Source organism: Bemisia tabaci, chromosome 1 (genome assembly GCF_918797505.1).
Source record: "Bemisia tabaci chromosome 1, PGI_BMITA_v3".
NCBI lineage: Eukaryota > Metazoa > Arthropoda > Insecta > Hemiptera > Aleyrodidae > Bemisia > Bemisia tabaci.
Window position 1 is genome coordinate 87738175 of NC_092793.1, and position 18943 is coordinate 87757117.

Genomic DNA, 18943 nt, shown 5'->3' on the forward strand with positions numbered 1-18943 from the left:
TCAAAAACAATGAAAAACAGGAACGAAAAATTAAGAAAGAAAAGATTATTACCATTTTGATTGTTTCTCATGAAAAGGTTGCACCAAGAAAGGATACGACAAAAATATTTTTTGAATCCTTTAGGAAGAGGAGGAGTTGCAACTAGCTTAAAATCTTGCTTGTGATGACTCTTATGGCAACTTGCATCTGTTAAAAAACCGTGATAGTTATGCAGTTGTGAGAGGGAGGTGTCATTATTCGAGACAAGAAATCCACTATTGTCACTTTCATTTTCTGCATGAATGTTCACTACCTTACATTGCATGCTACTGGGAGTAAAATGCTTGGCTGCAAAAAACTTTTCCGGGAAATACTTGAGGACATTGATAGAGAAGATGTCATATTGATTTAGAAACCTCGGACAGCTGAAATATGAGTGAAAAATGTCATCAATAATGTTGACACTAGGAAGATGGAATGTTTCCAGGAGCTGAACAGTGGCTTTTGTGGCAATTTTTGGAGTGAGTCCTGTCCATTTTCTGAAGAAAGTTATCTTTAGCAGATCTACAGTTGTATTCAGCTGATTCAGAATGCTACACAGAGTATCATCTGTCACTGATATTTCTAGATGTTTCCCATGTGACAGGGAAATGACTTGAAAGGATCTTCTTAGACAAGCTGCTCTTGCAACATTAGAATTTGATTTGAAGGAGAATATAATCCAGTCAAAATTTTTGATATGCAGCAGACGACATAAATCCTCGTGCATAATCACAAATCTATTGCAATCTTCAAGAATTTCAATTGAATGAAGAAAACTACTTTCAAAAATCAAGTTAGACACTGACTTAAGATTGAAAGAAATAGTGTGATAAATTAGGAATACTGCAAATGCATCGGCAAAAATCTGAGCAGAGACTGATGAAGAAGGAGTGTGCAGATCGTTGACTAAAAATTGAAGCAGGGCCAGAAAATTTTGTTTCTGTTGTAAGGACAAGGGGTTGACTTTGCTCATGGTCCAACTTAGCCCAAATTAGAGCTGAAAAACAAAAGCATTTGACCAAGTTACAAATAAAATAAAAGAACGGTCCGCTTGCAAATGGAAGAAACAGGTATGATTGGAACAGATTGAACACTGAAAAATCCATTGCAATGTTATAGAATGTTCTTGCACGATTTATTTTCATTAGAAATTAATAATCAACCACCTGTACTTTGTAAAACAACGATTTACAGTTGTGTCAGATGAGGAAACAGAGAGAGTATTTTGGCATACTCTATATGTAGTTCCTAATAATTTGCAGCCTTTAATTTCAAGAAACCCTCCCTTGGTAGGAGCCAGAAGTTTCACTGCTGGAATATTTTATTCCAAGTGCCCTTAAAATTGGTCTTCAATACACCCGACAGCTTCAATATAAAGATGTTTTAAGTGAATTAAGCATGTCTCCTCTTTTGGGAGCTGAGCACATTTAATTGAAACCAAGCAAGTAGAGTCCATGTCAAATGAGTTTACACTCTTTCAGACTGCACCAAGGGATCGGTTGACCTCAGTTTAGCGATGAAAGTAAATACAGCAATCAAGATGGCGGATCTTCTTTCGCGGTCTAGAAGTGCATAAACGTATTTAGCATGGACTATATTTATACATGTATAATTGCATATGTATCGTTTTGGGACAAAACCTTTTCCCAATCCTTACACAACAGCTCAAAAAGTTCAAAGCTCTGGTTCTCTTCTTCCAACTTTTTTTTCCTTGGTGAATTTCACTTAAACCTTTTGTTCCTTTTGAAATTGCAGTTAACAAGTTACGACCGATACCAAATCGAAGCAATCGGTTGTGTTTCTAAAGTATCTTCATAGAATAAAAGAAAAAGAGTAAAAAACCTAAAGAGCAACAGCTTTCAGGAAGGAAATTCTTGTGATCCTGCAATTGTGAACTGAATCTGGAAAAGCGAACTTGAAAGATGCACTTTCAATAAGGTGTTCTATTTGAGGTGTTTTAGCAAAGAACATGTTACCTATTTCCATTATAAGATCAAAATAAAGTTATTGGAAACGAATATTTTACCTGATAGAATGAAGCTAGCTTTGTTTTTCCACAAGTTCTGGGAAGAAAAGAGATGCACAAATTGGCAAAATAACTTTGTTGTTTAAGATGGACAGCAAAATCAAAACAAGAATGATCAGAACATCTACATAAAAAATGTTAAAGAAAATTGATAAAATTACACATTGTCAAAACGCTTTCCAGAAAATAAAAGAGCAAATTGTTGATCAACAAAACACAAATTTAAAAAAATGTTGGAGAGAGTGCTTGCAATAAATTTAAACTCCAAATCTGCCGGGATTTTCATTTTTGCCTTTGTCGTGTCATGAATCCTCCTTCCTCGAAGAAGGAATCATTCCCCCCTCCAAAAATATTTGTTTAGAACATTTTTCTGCATAAATGTGCATCCTTTTAACTATCGCAGAATCAAAGTACGCAGATTACGCTTTTGCCGTGTTTTCAAAACTTATATTTCTAGCGTATCGCATGTTCCTTTAAGATATTTCACCAAATACCCGAGAGAGGGAGGAGGGGGCAAAAACCTAAATCCGGCTCTGATCGTTGGGTAATAGGTTATGCTACATTTTCTTGTTTCCATTATTCGATCCTCCTCCCCCTCCCTCGTTCGTTCCATTCTATTTTTTAGTTTATTTTTCTATCTAGAAGATGACTGTCTCCCCTACCACCATGTTTTCCGGATATGGAATATCCCTCAGTTCAGAGGTGGTGCCGTACTTCTCCCTTGAAACAGAAATTTGTATGAACATTTGAAATTCTAGTTAGACGCATTTCAAATTCTCATTTTTACACATCACTGTTATGTTACTTCAGATTCTTATTATTCCCAATATTCATATTCATGCCCTCCCCCCCCCCCTCCCGTCATGTTTTTGTCTATTCTTTATGATATTTATATTATCACTTTTCACCTTTTTACGAGAGGATTTGACTTGATATATCTTAGTAACGTTGTATTAAGGCTGATGAAATTTGATAGTTCTAAATAAATTGAGATAAATCATGATAAAATTGGCATAGTCATAGTAATTTAATGATTCCATTGTTGTCCTTTCCCCCTTCCATGATGATGTCCGGTTCGAATGTTAGCCCCCCCCCCCCCCCCTCGGCAAAATCATGGGTTCATTCGGTGATAAGGCAAGTGATATGTCATTTCCTACGTAATTTTGGTCGTATATTTCACATATGAAGTCAAAAGAGCTCCCCGGTCAAAATTGGCACCCTAATTGTAAGTTCAAAATGGCGGCCAAATTTGGAAGGCAGGGGGGTGCATTTTGAAGAGATAAAAATCACTTGAGATGGCAAGTAAGGTTTCCAATTCTTCGTATTCTAAGTCAACGAAACGAATGTGAATGAATTTTAAATATTTTATTTTATATGAAAAAGAGACGTGATGTTCAAGATGGTGATCAGTGTGGCAGTTCGGGGTAAAAATGAATTTAGAAGGAGCATCTACAGGGATTTCAAAAGTACCGCTTCCCCCATCTAACTTTCAAACGGCTAGAGATAGAAAAACGAAACTCTTGGAATGTTTCTATCTCAAAGAGGACAATCTTCTCGGGGGGGTCAAAAATTTTGTCCTCCCCTCGGGAGGGGGGGCAGGGGGCCCCCAACTTTTTTTTTCAAATGGTAACCCCTATCTAGTGAGACATCATTGGAAAGAACATTAAAAACTGAGAATTTTTTTTCCGCAGAGGGAGGATCAATATCAACAAACCGCATATCATTATCTAATTTTGGGCCGAGTTATGATAGGTCAAAGGTCAAATTTTACCTATTTTCAAAAAATCATAACTTTGGTTCTTTTCGTGAAGAAAAAAATAAAACGGGATAATTTACTGAATTATAATCACTTTTAAGTAAAAATCACAGAAATCACTTCGAGCGAATTTTAAGGGGGGGTTCGGACCCCCAAATACGCCAGTTTAAAGGTCATTCGATTTTCCCGTGAAATGAGCCAATTTCCCCCAAAGGAGGAGTGTCGTTTCCGGCCCCACCTGGATTTTGCTGAATGTTTCATATTTTAAAAGTACTAGTCCTAGGTAGACTCTATGCCAAATATTTTACCGAACGGAGCCCGTGCAAGGGTGCAGCAGCGCCTCAAACCCAAAATCCTGGCTTCGAAAAATCGTTATTTTCGTTGCTTTTTTCGACTGTTTTCACTCTTTCAGCAAACGATTCAAATAGATTTTTTGGCGTACTTTTCGTTTCTGGCTTTTTAACAAGTCCTCCGATGAATTTTAAGGGGTCTTGCGGTCCACGGTTGCCATTTTTTGCCCATTTATAGGGATTTTTTCAATTTTGCACACGTTCTATCTCTAGCCATTTGAAAGTTAGATGGGGGGAGCGGGACTTTTGAAACACCCTGTATCATGAGTTATTTTATTCATTTAGAAGCCCATGTATTTTTTCAATAAAGATGAGGTCATGAAACACTCTTTTCTTACAATTACACCGGATAATTTTAAGCAGGGACTCCGCAGGAGCTGGAGGCAAGTCGCTTAAAATAGGATGAAGCTTCTTGTTGTTATTCATCCATACCCACCGACTAACATCCAGATCGCTCCATCCCATCCACAGTTGAATTTGAAAGTAGCTCCTAAATTAATGGTACCTACTTCATGGCTGATAATGTCGAGGGTAATTTCTCTGGTTGAATAAAGACTTTGAAAACTGCAACTTTTTCCTAGGATATGTGATGACAGAGGTTTTCGAAAGTCATATATTTTTTGATTACCATACAGAAGTAATGTTTCGCCAAAAATGCGTACCTATCTCCGTTGCAATGTTTCAAAATATCTGCTCGTACTTTTTATTTTTTATTTTTTTTTTGTTTTTTTTTTGTTTTTTTGTTTTTTTTTTTTAGTAGGGACCAAACCAACATCATAACTTGAAATTTTTACAGAATATTCCTCATGTGGAGAGGAACAATAACCAAGAGTTTTTAAAAAAAGACTTTTAGTAGGTAATTTTTTACGAAGAAACTGAAGTATGACAGGAAGTCTGCAACGCCCCAAACCGAAATACGCATTCAAGCAGTTTCACCATCGATTTACTCTTTCCCAGCTCTCTACATTCCTTCAAGGCTTTGATTAAGTTCCAAGAATCTTTTTGCAGATTCTTGCAGGTAAGGATCAGATAAAAGCGTATTGAATAAAGTTGTTGTTCCTATTCCATGCATGTGAGAGGTCAAATCGTAGGCTTCATTGTCCTTGGAAACAACCGATCGAACATCAAATTGAGCGATGGATTTGTAAGTATGACCATATATTTCAATGGCACTCGATGGAGTAGAGAGAGACCCACCATCCAAAACGTACTGAACGCTTTCCATATTATTTTCGGTATTTGTAAATTGTTCATCCTCTGAGTCTAAGGCATCTGAACTTGAGTTCTTCGTTTGTTTGCAGTAATCAGTGAGACACCACACTATTTGTGACTTGTCACTTGTCAGCCATGTTGGTCATCGTCTTGAATAAGACGTCACGTTTTTGAGTAAAATACATTTTTCGTATTTCCTTCAGATTCATTTCGTTGACTTAAATTACGAAGAAACTGATACTTCACTTGCCATCTCACTGGATTTTTTCTCATAAAAATGCACCCCCCTGCCTTTCAAATTTGGCCGCCATCTTCGATTTGGGGCACCAATTTTGACCGGGGGGTTGTTTCGACTTAAAATAAGAAATCTACGATCAAAATTACGTAGAAAACGATACCTCACATGCCACGACATGCACATCTGAAGATACCGATATCTCAGAGGCCGTATTATGGGTGCCATTTTGAATTTTAGGCATTTTGGGGGTGTTCCGGGATCGGACACCGAAAGAATTCTAAAACACTGTTCGAGGGAACCTACTGATGATGTTTACACAAGTTTTGATCTCATTTTACATTTTTAACGTCGTTCTAACAATAATTCAACGCGATAATTCGCCGAAACGTAGCAAAATCACATTCTGCTAAAAAAATACCACATTACCGTACGTCGCAAATAAGGTAGGTCAACACGGCATGGGTGACAAACCTGGCCTTGCCAACATTCATAGTTCTTCGGGTGATTTTTCAAGCTCAAGTGACGTGGTCGAACTGGTATGCGATATATCGCATTGATTAGGTCCAAAATCTCGGCAGATTTTGAATTTTTAGCGAAGAGGACGATAGCCCCTACGCATGAGCCTAAAAATTCATTCTAAACCCAAAAATTGGCAGAATTTAGAGAACTGAAAGCAAAATAGTGATTGGAAAAAGACCTCGCATTCGATACAGAAATCGACAGCTGAATCGAATGGGAGGTTTTTTTCCACCTTCTTTGGTCTTTTCAACGCCTTCGCCCCCCCCCCCCTTTACCAGAGATTTGTCCGTTTCTTGTAATTCGTAGGAATTTTGTTCTGCATTTTCATGCTTTTAATGCACTGTGTCTGTCTGCTTTCTTATTGCTTGGTTCCATACTTTCCCCCAAAATACTAAATTTTTCCTACACTGGTCCCCATACCACCATGTTTCCCAGCCTGTGTGTGGATAGCCTGTATGAACACCTTTCATTCAAGTTTTACGGGACCCAAAATGGGGCAATCTGCCTTGGATTAATGCCCATTCCCGAAAACCCTGTTTTTTCTCATGATCGGCACTTTTGGCCTCCGCTGCAGGAAGAGAAAAATGAGAAAAAGCTGAATCAATTATTTTGCAGTTAGTTGGTAAACAAGAATATGTACAAAAAATATAAAAAGTGTTTGGGTCCGTCAACCTTTCTGGATGATTTCTCATGGAACGGCCCGAAGGCAAAAAAAAATGTCTGTACCGCTTTTACACCATTTCTCCCTCTTTCCAAGTTGCTTGAAATGCAAGCACCTTTTTTAGTCCCTGCACCTTCCTAAATGTGCAAGTGTGGCACTGTCTCCACTTGTCAAAATGGCTCTAAGTTGGGATTTGATGCAATTGATGATGGTAACATTTCAGATTAGAGCGGCGCAACTCTTTAGTGATCAACAATCGCCATCAGATATCGCAAACGCCTGCTGGCATTCCTCAGGTCTCACGCGTCAGGTGAAGTATTGGGTGAGATGTGACTGTTAGCATTGTTAAACTGTTAACCGGCTACAATTATTACCATCAAAACAAATGAGACATGCTTCATTTACTCAGGTTTGAGGATATGTGCACTCCCAGTACAACATTGCTGCTGGACCAATCAGGAGCTAGCTCCGGCGAGTTTTCAGTAACTTAGTGGATGGGGCAGCCATAGAGTACATTAGAGTCGCAATGTACTGGAGCACCGATGACGTCAATCCATGAACGGACCATTCCGAGCCCCTTGTTCGCCGGAAAGTGGGAACCATCTGTGAACCATTCAGCATTTTTTAACACCGTGGCTTACCTGAGCGAGAATCGCATACTGCGAGTGGTTTTCTGGATTTATTAATTTAATTCAATCATTATTTCCGCAAATTGTGTTCACCGAAGTCATAACAAATTAAAAAATGTACAACACTTCCTTTTTCTATGAGGGTCATTCCATGTCAACTCAACGAGGTTTTGAACCTTGACCTCTCGGATCATGTTCAAACTTGGTGTGCTGCAAGTTCCTATTGAAAAGGAAATATTCCCCAAATTTTTGGTCATTTGGTCGCTCCGTTAATTTTATACGGAATTTCAAAATTTGGAAAAAATTGAGTGTTTTTATGACCGATAAAACTTTGAACGGCTGTTACTTTTCAACGGTTCACCTGAAAAACTTGAACTAGGTCTTGTTTTGAAGCCTAGAGGTTCTTCTTTTATTTTAAAAGAAAAAAATTGAAAAAAAAAATTTTTTGAAAATTTTTGGAAAATTTTGAATTTTTCAAAAAGGGCATTTTTTAAAATTTTGATTTTCTTTGTAGGTGATCCTTACATAATCTTAAGGCATTTCCCAAAGTTTCATTGTGGGCCGCCAAGTAGTTCCTGAGATATAGCAATAAACGTACCGTAATCCTATTTAAAATGCATCATATGTACCTACTATGTATATACATATGTAAGTCATGCATAAGCCATGCATAGTAGGGACAGATTCCCTCGACATGGCTGTTAACATAGTTAATAGACTCTAAATAGTGGGAATAGGATGTTTTCATGGATGCTCATTGTTTAGTAGTTGTGTGCTCTTGTGAAATAGATATTGAAACATGCGAAGGGAGGGGGGAAGGGAGGAGAGTGGGATGCCTGCTCGCTCTCCACATGGAACATTTTTGCCCTGCCACAACAGCAAATTTTTGCAAGGTTTTTTTTCTTTCCTCTCCTTCTCTCTTTTCCCCCAGTGAAATTCAGAAAAATGAGGGAAAAATAAGAAATTATATCTAGCTATGAGTACTACTTAGAAGATCAGCAGAAGTAATATCAAGGTTACCACTAATGATAATTTTGTCTTTAATATACATACTTCTTTTAATCTTGGTTGATTTAACTGCTTGATTCTTATTTTTCCTTCATTTTTCTGAATTTCACTGGGGGAAAAGAGAGAAGAAGAGGAAAGAAAAAAAAAAAAACCTTGCAAAAATTTGCTGTTGAGGCAGGGCAAAAATGTTCCATGTGGAGAGCGAGCAGGCATCCCGCTCTCCTCCCCCCCCCCTCCCTTCGATTGTTTTAAATATCTATTTTACAAAAGGTGATACTAAACAATGGGCATCCATGAAAACATCCTATTCCCACTATTTAGAGCCTATTAACTATTAACAGCCGTGTTAAGGGAATCTGTCCCTACTATGCATGGCTTATGCATGACTTATATACAGGGTTATCCAAAAGTCACTGACCACCCCTGTAACTTTTTTCCACATTGAGATAGAAATTTGAAACTTTGGGAATGTTCCTCGGTCTAAGATAGCAACTTTTTGGTCTCCCCAAAATTTTCTGGGGCGGCCCCCTTAAGGGGGGCGGGGCTAACTTTTTTTTTTCAAATGGCAACCCCCCCTTTGTGATACCTCATTCGAAAGATAATAAAAAAAGACACTCGTTGTTGTGCTCTGAAGCGAGACGGTCGCGCTTCAGCTCACGCCGGATCAGTATTTTTCAACAAATTTTCGGAAAGAAATCCACCAGCATGTGATTCTGCTGGAATCGAGAAAAGTGCTCGCGTCGCGGTGTTCTGGCGGCCGGGTCCCAAGTGATATTAGTGCCAGTCATCATAAACAATAAACAATCGCATGGCAGACCGGCCTGTAGAGTGTAAACATGGTGTTCAGTGTAGCTACGTAAACAACGTTTTTCTCGGGTGCGAAAAATGCCTAAAGCGGGGATTGCTCATCGGCCTAACCTACGTACCTCGAACTAAACTAGACACGTTGCCAAATAGCCAAATGGAAAATCAAAACCCGTTCGGGAGAAGTTCTCTTCTCCCGAGGTCTCCGCCCCCCTCTCAGTCGGCAAGGGCGGATGATAACCTCTCTCTTATTGCTACGGAGTCAAGCTTGACAGCGGTGGCGTCGGTAGAAGATAAAGAAACAATCATTAATGAAATTTTAAACACCAGCATTGATCCTGTTCTTCAGGCCCCTACCATTGATAAATCAATTAAAAGTTTTATGACCAAGGCGCAAAACATGGTCAAAACGCTGTCCAGTGACAAAAATGAACTGGTGAATAGAATCAATTCCCTTGAAGCAGAAAATGCGAAAAAAATACAGAAATTACAGGAACAAATTAATGCGATTAGCTCTGCAAATGCAAGCTCTCGATCTAGAGATGCCCATCTACAATCTGCGAAGGTGTTAGTTAAAAATAACTCTCGTAAGCCCTCAGGGCAATCTAAATTAACACAGTTCGCCACTGGGAAACCAGTTACACCAAAACCAGGTACATCTACAACACCTGTTTCTAACCAATTTGCCTTTCTGGAAGACGACGTGGAATCGAATCACGATGCTGATGACTCTTAATCTTCCGACACCTGGGTCGACTACAACTCGGATCCCGAATTTAACTCCAAACGGAAAGCGATCCAATCTCAAAGAAGGAAGCGTAAGAGAGCGAGCACTTCAGCTTCAAGTGGCCATACCGATAATCAACAAACCAAACCGGGTGAGAGCGCTCCAGTAAATATACCTAATCATAGTGTATCAAATGCATCTAGTGTTAAGAAAATTTTACCCCCCCTCCCATTAAAGTTATAGGTGTAGACAATTATGTCAATCTTGTAGAAATAATCACAAAAAAATCAGTTAAAAAGGAAGATGTCGGAACTAAAATTATTAATAATGAAGTCTGGCAACTAAATCCGAAAGACGACGCTACGGCGAAAATAATTTTAGAATCCCTCAGAGAAACACAGGAGACTAATAATAAAGTGCAATACTACACTCACTGCAATAAAAATCTGCGTGATATTAAAGTTATTGTAAGAGGGCTTCACCCTTCAATCGAAGAGCAAGATATTCTTGACGACTTAAAAAATAAAGGTTTTAAACCTAAAAAAGCGACTTGCCTCATGAAACGCGTCCCACTGTCGGACGCGGAACTTAAAGCTTTGAAAAAATCAGTACCACCTGTGGTTCCAGCTCCACAGACGGCTGATCCTAAGTCAGTGCCTGAGCAAAACTCAGTCTCGGCTATGGAAACAAATTCCGCAGTCAATGAGACAAACTCAGACGAAACCTACCCCCCAGAAACAATTTCAGATAAAGATAACGAGCCTCTTTTTATTGCTGACTCTGCTTATGTAAGTAAAACTAAACTGATAAAAATACCGGTCCATCAGGTCGACTTCGACTATACTGATGATATAGAAAAAATCTATAAGATTGTTGGTATTTGTTCTATGGTTGTAAAAGTAGAACCCATTAAAGTTAGTACTACTAAGATAATACAGTGTCGAAAATGTCAAAATTTCGGACATTCCCAAGCATATTGTGGTAAGCAAGCACGTTGTGTAAAGTGTGCAGCTAAACATCTATCCTCAGAATGCCCTTGGGCGAAGCGCATTATCAACCCTAAGTGTGCAAATTGTGGGGTAACAGGTCACCCGGCTAGCTATCGAGGCTGCCCCTTTGCCAAAGAGATGCAAAAAGATAGGCTCAAAGCTCTTAAAGGTAAAAATCTACAAAAATCCAGTATTAGGGGAAATTTCCCTGCCCTTCCCGAAAAACCTAATCAGAAAAACGTAAATACTCAAAATAATAAAAATTCCAAACTATCTAATCATAATAAAATCAAACCGAATGTCACATTTGCAGAAGCAACGAGCCCCTCGTCATCCGGTGATAACCATCAAACGGAATTGATAAGTCAACTATTACTCACAATTGATTCTATTAGAAAACAGCTCGAAGAAATGAGTAAACGCCAAGAAACATACGAGCAAGCTTTACTTGGCCGTGTTGTCGGCTCTACTTCCTTTCGAGCATGAATCACTCTAATTCTAAAGAAAATATTTTAAATTTTGTTGCATGGAACGCCAACGGTCTAACCCCGGCTAAATTACTCGCATTTAGTGAAACCATGGCTCAATTAAGAACGGACGTTGCCCTTTTTTCTGAGACCCACTTTGCCACAGAATCAAGGGGTTATGTGAAGGGATTTCGGTTTTATAATGCAAGACACCCATCTAACAAACCGCGGGGGGTGCCTCGATAGCAATCAGGGAGTCATTAAAACACTCCGTTATCAAAATTATAGAAGAAGAGAGATTTCAGTCTGTAGTCATTCAGATTGAGTCATCTCTAGGACCTTTCGAAATTGGTGCCATCTACGCACCGCCCGGACAGCGTTGCGACGTTGCACATTATACCGAATTGCTCGAAGGGATGGGTCCCCGCTTTATTATAGGCGGTGACTGGAATTGTAAATCTGTCAGGTGGGGATCTAGACTCACGAACCCTAAAGGTAGACACTTGGAAACGGCAGTAAATTTAATCGGAGGTGATTTCATCACCCCACACCCACATTTGTGGGCAAACCCACATTTTACCCAGCGGATGGAATCAAAGAGCCCGATGTTACCGACGATGTGCCCGACTTTTTTGTCTTTAATAATCTCTCACTAACTAACAAAACCGTCTGCGATGTTCTGAATAGTAAAAAAGGCGTACGCCCTAAAGATCATGTCCCTGTCGTTTTGTCTATCTATGCTACACCTGTATTAACTAAAAGACCTCCGTGTCTCTTTTCCGCCCAAACGGACTGGGAAAAATTTCGTACAACCTTAACAAACCGGATCGATAATTCTACCACCATTAACGATCAAAAATCCCTCGATTTTGAAGCTGAACGTCTAACTTCCCTTATACAAAAGGCTGCAAAAATTAGCACGCCAGTTGCACGTAATAATGGGAACTTTTACCCAAAATGTACTCTTCCGGCGGAAATTCTTCGTTTAATTGATAGGAAAAAGTGGGCTGCACGACGCAAAAAATCTTCCTTGTTTCCCGCAGACAAAGTTCGTTACAACCAATTGAACAAAGCAGTAACAAAACGCATCAACGAATTCAGGAACGCTCAGTTCGAAAAATTTATTCGGGATTTAAGTGCAAAAGAAATTAATGATTACTCACTGTGGAAAGCAACTAAATATCTGAAACGCCCTTTCCACACAAGCTTCCCTATTTTACAATCAAACGGGGAATGGGCTAACAACAGCCAAGAAAAAGCAAACACAATTGCTGCCCATTTGGAATCAGTGTTTCAACCAAACCCCTGTACTGACCCAGAACGAGAGAGAGAAATTTTGAACGAGGTAAATGATATTCAATTCCTCCCCGATGAAAAAATTAAAAAAAAATTAACTTTGAGGACATTTTTAATGAAATCAAATATAAAACAAAAATCAAAAAGTGCCCTGGCTTTGACCTCATATCGGGTGTTGTGCTGAAACAACTTCCAGAAGCAGCAATTAGAAAATTAACAACTATTTTTAACGCTGTAATAACCTTAAAATATGTACCACTACAATGGAAAAAGGCTGAAGTAATAGTCCTACTAAAATCGGGTAAACCTCCTTCAGCACCCAGCTCCTATAGACCTATTTCTTTGTTGCCCCTTATAAGTAAACTGTTCGAAAAGCTCTATATTAAAAGACTTTTTCCTATTGTTAAGAAGAAAAAACTTCTCCCTAACGAGCAATTTGGATTCCAACCACAACACAGTACAATAGAGCAACTCCATCGCATCTCTGCTTTTATTGAGAAATCTTTAGAAGAGAAGAAATTTTGTAATGTCGTGTTCTTGGATGTTGCCCAGGCATTCGACCGAGTGTGGCACCAAAAACTGGCATTCAAACTATCCAAAATGCTACCTGGAAATCATGTCAAACTGCTAATGTCTTACTTAGATAGTCGTTTTTTCAGAGTCCGATTTGAAGACGCTTACTCTGTATTTAAATCAATTAGAGCAGGGGTACCCCAGGGATCTGTACTCTCCCCTCTCCTTTACAGTCTTTTCACAGCAGACATCCCAAAAACAAAAAATTGTAAATTGGGTATCTTTGCTGACGATACTGCCGTAGTATCGTCAGCCCCCACATACAACGAGACTGTTACATACTTACAGTCGGGCCTGGATAACATCCAAGAATGGACGAATAATGATCGAACCGTGCTTAATGCTTCAAAGTCGGTGAACGTGGTGTTTACCCTCCGCCCTTACGTTCACACACCGTTGATTCTCGAAAACACTGCCATCCCTCACGCGTTTGAGGCCCGTTATCTTGGCCTTATCATAGATAGCAGACTTAACTGGAAAAAACATATCCTGACTAAAAAAAAGCAAATCGAATTAAAGCATCGTCAAATGCTATGGCTCCTTGGGAAGCGTTCAAAATTATCCTTAAATAATAAAATATTACTCTATAAATCCATAATAAGGCCAATCTGGACCTACGGCAGTCAGATGTGGGCCTGTGCTGCATCTTCCAATTTAAAGATCATTGAGCGCACACAAAACAAAATTTTAAGACAAATGGCGGGGGCCAGGTGGTACGAGCGTAACGCAGATATTCGTAGCGAGCTCGGGATAGAAGAAATGGATTCATATATATCCAGGTTGTATAACAACTATGAAGAGCGTTTGGGAGTACACCCTAACCCGGAAGCGATAACGCTCCTGGACTGGATGGAGGCTCCACGCCGTCTTAAAAGAAGAAAACCCCACGAGTTGGCAACGGCTCGCTTTCGCCAGTGTTAGGCTCGTGCCACTGGCCCCCGATTTAGTCTTTGTCGACTGACGGGGTCACGCACTCTTAAATAAAAAACTCTCATGTTTTACATGAGAATTCACATAGCTATTCATTGTTAGTTTTTCCCACTTTTTCTCCCTTTTTCTTTTAACATTCAAGTTAATTATTTTTAATTTTCATTTCTTACAATCTCTTCGTAACTTTCGTAAAATTCTTTCCTTCAATAGTTAGCTCTCACCTTGATGTCCCTATTTTCTTAACTTTAGTTTCAGTTATCTAATCTTTATCTCTTTTGTAATTTTATCCCCTCTCAATATTTGAATTCTGTTATCAACTCTAAAAAGTGGTGTGTATTATACTTTATTAGGTATAAGTTAATGTAAAATTTTATAAAGACCTATCTGGTCTGAAAATTTCAAGTGTAATTGCTATGTACATTTACATGAATAAAAAAAAAAAAAGAAAAGAAAATTTTTGGCGCAAACCCCAGGTCAAAATGTTCATTTTTGACAAAATGGCGGCCGGTCGAAGTTCAAAATGGCGGAAATTTGGCATCTCCGTTGATTATTGACGGATTGGTGTGAAACTCGGAATCCTAGGGTTTTTTGAGATGAGAAAAACGATTCTGGCATTGGTTTTCCAGAAAAGTCAGTCCTTTTCAAAATGGCGGCGGTCAAAATGGCGGCCTAGAGCGGGAAGTGGATATTTAGGCTGCATATCGTTGGATTTGCAGGAAACTTGGTTTTTGGGGGTGTTTCGGCACGAGAAGAACGACTCTTTCATTGGATATCGGAAATTTTGACAAATTCCAAAATGGCGGCGGAAAAATTGCGGGAAATCAGTTTTACGGCTGTTTACCGATGGATTTGCATGAAATTCGATATCCTGGCGGTTTTTGGCTGGATTAAAAGGAATTTTTCATTAGATTCTTGAAATATCAAATAATTTCATGCGAATCCATCCGTAAAGAGCCGTAAAACTGATTTCCCGCAATTTTTCCGCCGCCATTTTGGAATTTGTCAAAATTTCAGATATCCAATGAAAGAGTCGTTCTTCTCGTGCCGAAACACCCCCAGAAACCAAGTTTCCTGCAAATCCAACGATATGCAGCCTAAATATCCACTTCCCGCTCTAGGCCGCCGTTTTGATCGCCACCATTTTGGAAAGGACTCACTTTTCTGGAAAACCAATGCCAGAATCGTTTTTCTCATCTCAAAAAACCCAAGGAATCCGAGTTTCACACCAATCCGTCAATAAACAACGGAGATGCCAAATTTCCGCCATTTCGAACTTCGACCGGCCGCCATTTTGTCAAAAATGAACATTTTGACCTGCGGTTTGCGCCTAAAATTTTCTTTTTCTATTATCTTTCGAATGAAGTATCACAAAGGGGGGGTTGCCATTTGAAAAAAAAAAGTTAGCCCCCGCCCCCTTTAAGGGGGGCCGCCCCAGAAAATTTTGGGGAGACCAAAAAGTTGCTATCTTGGACCGAGGAACATTCCCAAAGTTTCAAACTTCTATCTCAATTTGGAAAAAAGTTACAGGGGTGGGCAGTGACTTTTGGATAACCCTGTATATATAGTAGGTACATATGATGCATTTTAAGTAGGATTACGGTACGTATATTGCTATAACTCAGGAACCGCTTGGCGGCCCACAATGAAACTTTGGGAAATGCCTTAAGATTTTGTAAGGATCACCTACAAAGAAAATCAAAATTTTAAAAAATGCCCTTTTTGAAAAATTCAAAATTTTCCAAAAATTTTCAAAATTTTTTTTTTCAATTTTTTTCTTTTAAAGTAAGAGAAGAACCTCTAGGCTTCAAAACACGACCTAGTTCAAGTTTTTCCAATGAACCGTTGAAAAGTAACAGCCGTTCAAAGTTTTATCGGTCATAAAAACACTCAATTTTTTCCTAACTTCGAAATTCCGTATAAAATTAACGGAGGGACCAAAAGACCAAAAATTTGGGGAATATTTCTTTTTCAATAGGAACTTGCAGCACACCAAGTTTGAACATGATCCGAGAGGTCAAAGTTCAAAACCTCTTTGAGTTGACATGGAATGACCCATGAAATAAATTTTACACCCGTATTTTCTGAGCAAAGACCAGAGCTGAAACCCAGCGCATACGGCATCGCCAGTTGCCTCACACTAGTCTCGGGAGAACTGGACAAAACAGCCTCATAAAGTGACTTCATCAGCACTCCAGAACATTGCAACTCTATTGTATTGTATAGGGGCAGCTCAAAATTGACAGACCAGTTTCGGATATGTCGTTTATATCGGTTCACTTTGAGCGACCATTTTGACGAGTGGACACAGGGCTCAAGACACAATTAAAAAATTGGATCCATATCTCACTTTGGCACCGATGTGACAGTAAAGTCTGCATTGGTGCCAAATTATAAGAAGTGATCCTAGATCTTTGGATACCACTAGAAACAGTTCAAACTGCAATCTCTTTTGGATTATCCTATATAATAAAAGCGCATTGTAAAAGCACCTTGTAAAAATGGCACATAAAAGGGCAAGCTGGAAAAAATGTTCGGTCAAAGAACCTAGATCACAGACCCCCTTAACGTTTCTCACCTCTCATCACAGATTGCTCGAAGCGCAACAAACGCAACTAACGTCCCCAGCTGCAAAGTTGGCAGTGCACAACAAATGTCATTGATTGTGCAGACACACTTTACGTGTAAGAGCTGCTTAAAGTGGAGTCCCGATTTTAAATACAATTCAAAAAAAAGAGGTGCAATGAAAAAATCGGAATTCCTAGTGGTCTGATTGCCTCTGCAAGGGTTAAAATCTATGGGTGCTTTTACCTCGGAAAATCACTAGGATTTTGAACATGAATAACTCGAGAGAAAAAAGGAAGATTTAGGATCTTGAATGGGAAAAGGATACTGCACGTTCTCCTTTCCCACGGCTCAACCATGTACAGTTCTGTTACAAGAGTGTATCTGAAGTACCAGTAAGATAGAAAAGACAGGCAGGCTTTGACAGGATTGTTCATTCTAGAGAAAAGAGTTACTTCTTTTGGGAGTAGAAATAAAATATGATCAAAAGTTGTCACTGTCACTTTTCATTCCACTAAGAAGGACCAGAGCACGATTATCCTAGACCGAGTTGGCGGAACTACTAGGTCGAGCTGTCATCAAGCTACACCTCTCGCGCAAAGCAATTACGTTTCAGGGTTTCAAATAGTTATGACCATAATTACAAAATACATGCCGGATGAGTAATGTGTAGTTGCAATGCACATGGTTGCCTTCTACTCTGCTTCTGCAAAGTGCACACAGCACTCCAAAGCGGATAAAGAAAGGTGGACGCATTTCGAGTTGAGCCGCCATTTTAAAGGCTGTGATGCAAAACGGGTACATGCTTTGCCTTTTTGCCTTGCATAGAGTCCCTTTATACCCAGAGTTAAGACAACTCACTTTTGGTTGGGCTGAAAGTGGCCTAAAAAAAATCCAATTCTGATTGGTTCTCGCTCATGGAGGCCGAAACGAGTGCACCAAGATGGCGGTACCTCGAATATGAACAAGAATAATGAAAATATCACCTAATTGTGGTTTATCAAGAGTAAATTGTCATTTCCATCGGTCCAAAATGAAAATAGATTAAGAAATTATTCACAAACCAATCTCATTTTCTTTTTAATTGATCAATTTGTTGATGTTGTTGTTTTTGTGTGACAGACATCGCAGGATTTCTGATCCTTATCCCTCAATATCGTTCGTTTGGGTGCACTCGTTTCGGCCTCCATGGCCAGCCAAGGCCGGCTGCCAGTCCAAGGCGGATAAAGAATGGTGGTCACATTTCGATTTTGGCTGCCATCTTGAAGCGTTGTGACGTCAGGAGGGTACGGGTTATGCCGTGCAATCCGAGGTTGAGTCGGCCCCCCCGGCCTCGGCCAGCCCATGTACCCGATGTACCCGATACCGTGTGACGTCCAGAGGGTACGAAATGCGACCACCATTCTTTATCCGCCTTGCTGCCAGTCAGCTGATAATCGAGTTGTCTTAACTCTGGGTATAAAGGGACTCTAGCCTTGCAGGATGTACCCGAAACTAGAGTCCCTTTATACTGAGAGTCAAGACAATTCGGCTCATGGATGTCACAAACGGGAATAAAGATTACAGAAATTGAACGTTTTTCGTAATCTTTGATCTAGAGTACCTTTATAGACAGAGTATGGCCATTCGTATCTTTTTACTACAGGAAAACTGTTCCGCTTTTTGATTGGTCGACGAGTTTTTAGGCTTCATGATGCTCTTAGGGCCGTAAATAAACAAACAAAATGGCGGCTCACCGTAACATCGATAAGAAGCTAAATTTGAGAAAAATTTCAATTATGCGGTAATAACAATTTAAACTAGCATGTCTACGAATAACACACGAAAAACACATGAAAACATCGTTACATCGCCTTTCACCTTTATCACAGGAGGATGTAAGATGTGCATAACCTCAATCTTGCATGCTGATAACAGCCATCTTGTTTGTTTATTTACGGCCCTAAGAACATCGTGTCAGCCTATTTTCACGCGACCAATGAAAAACCGGAACAGAAATGGCCATACTCTGTCTATAAAGGTACTCTACTTTGATCGGCCCATTCTCAAATGCCTCTCTCCGTTCCTCCTCTCATTCCGTTTGTTCCTTGCCGAACCCGTAATTCCCTGGTCCATTCTAGATTATAATCTTTGCAATTGGTGAAAATGTAATCTTTATTCCCGTTTGTGACACT

The 18943-nt window shown here is 39.5% G+C and overlaps 1 protein-coding gene across 6 annotated transcripts in view; it reads right to left on the reverse strand.

Moving 5' to 3' along the window:
• The window catches only part of Pex6 (peroxisomal biogenesis factor 6), a 54086-nt gene extending 36600 nt beyond the window's left edge, over positions 1-17486 (reverse strand). The window contains exons 1-4 of one of the 6 annotated variants that reach the window (XM_072306385.1): positions 17098-17485; positions 2049-2172; positions 829-1019; positions 53-405 (exon numbers count right to left, since the gene is read on the reverse strand). In XM_072306385.1, the coding sequence (XP_072162486.1) occupies positions 53-405; positions 829-995 (520 nt within the window). In that variant the 5' untranslated portion in view covers positions 996-1019; positions 2049-2172; positions 17098-17485. Of the gene's footprint in view, positions 1-52; positions 1024-2048; positions 2173-17097 lie in introns of those variants that run through there. The other 5 variants (XM_072306384.1, XM_072306387.1, XM_072306386.1 and 2 more) reach the window with 5 other exon arrangements.
• Between the last annotated feature and the right edge of the window lie 1457 nt (positions 17487-18943).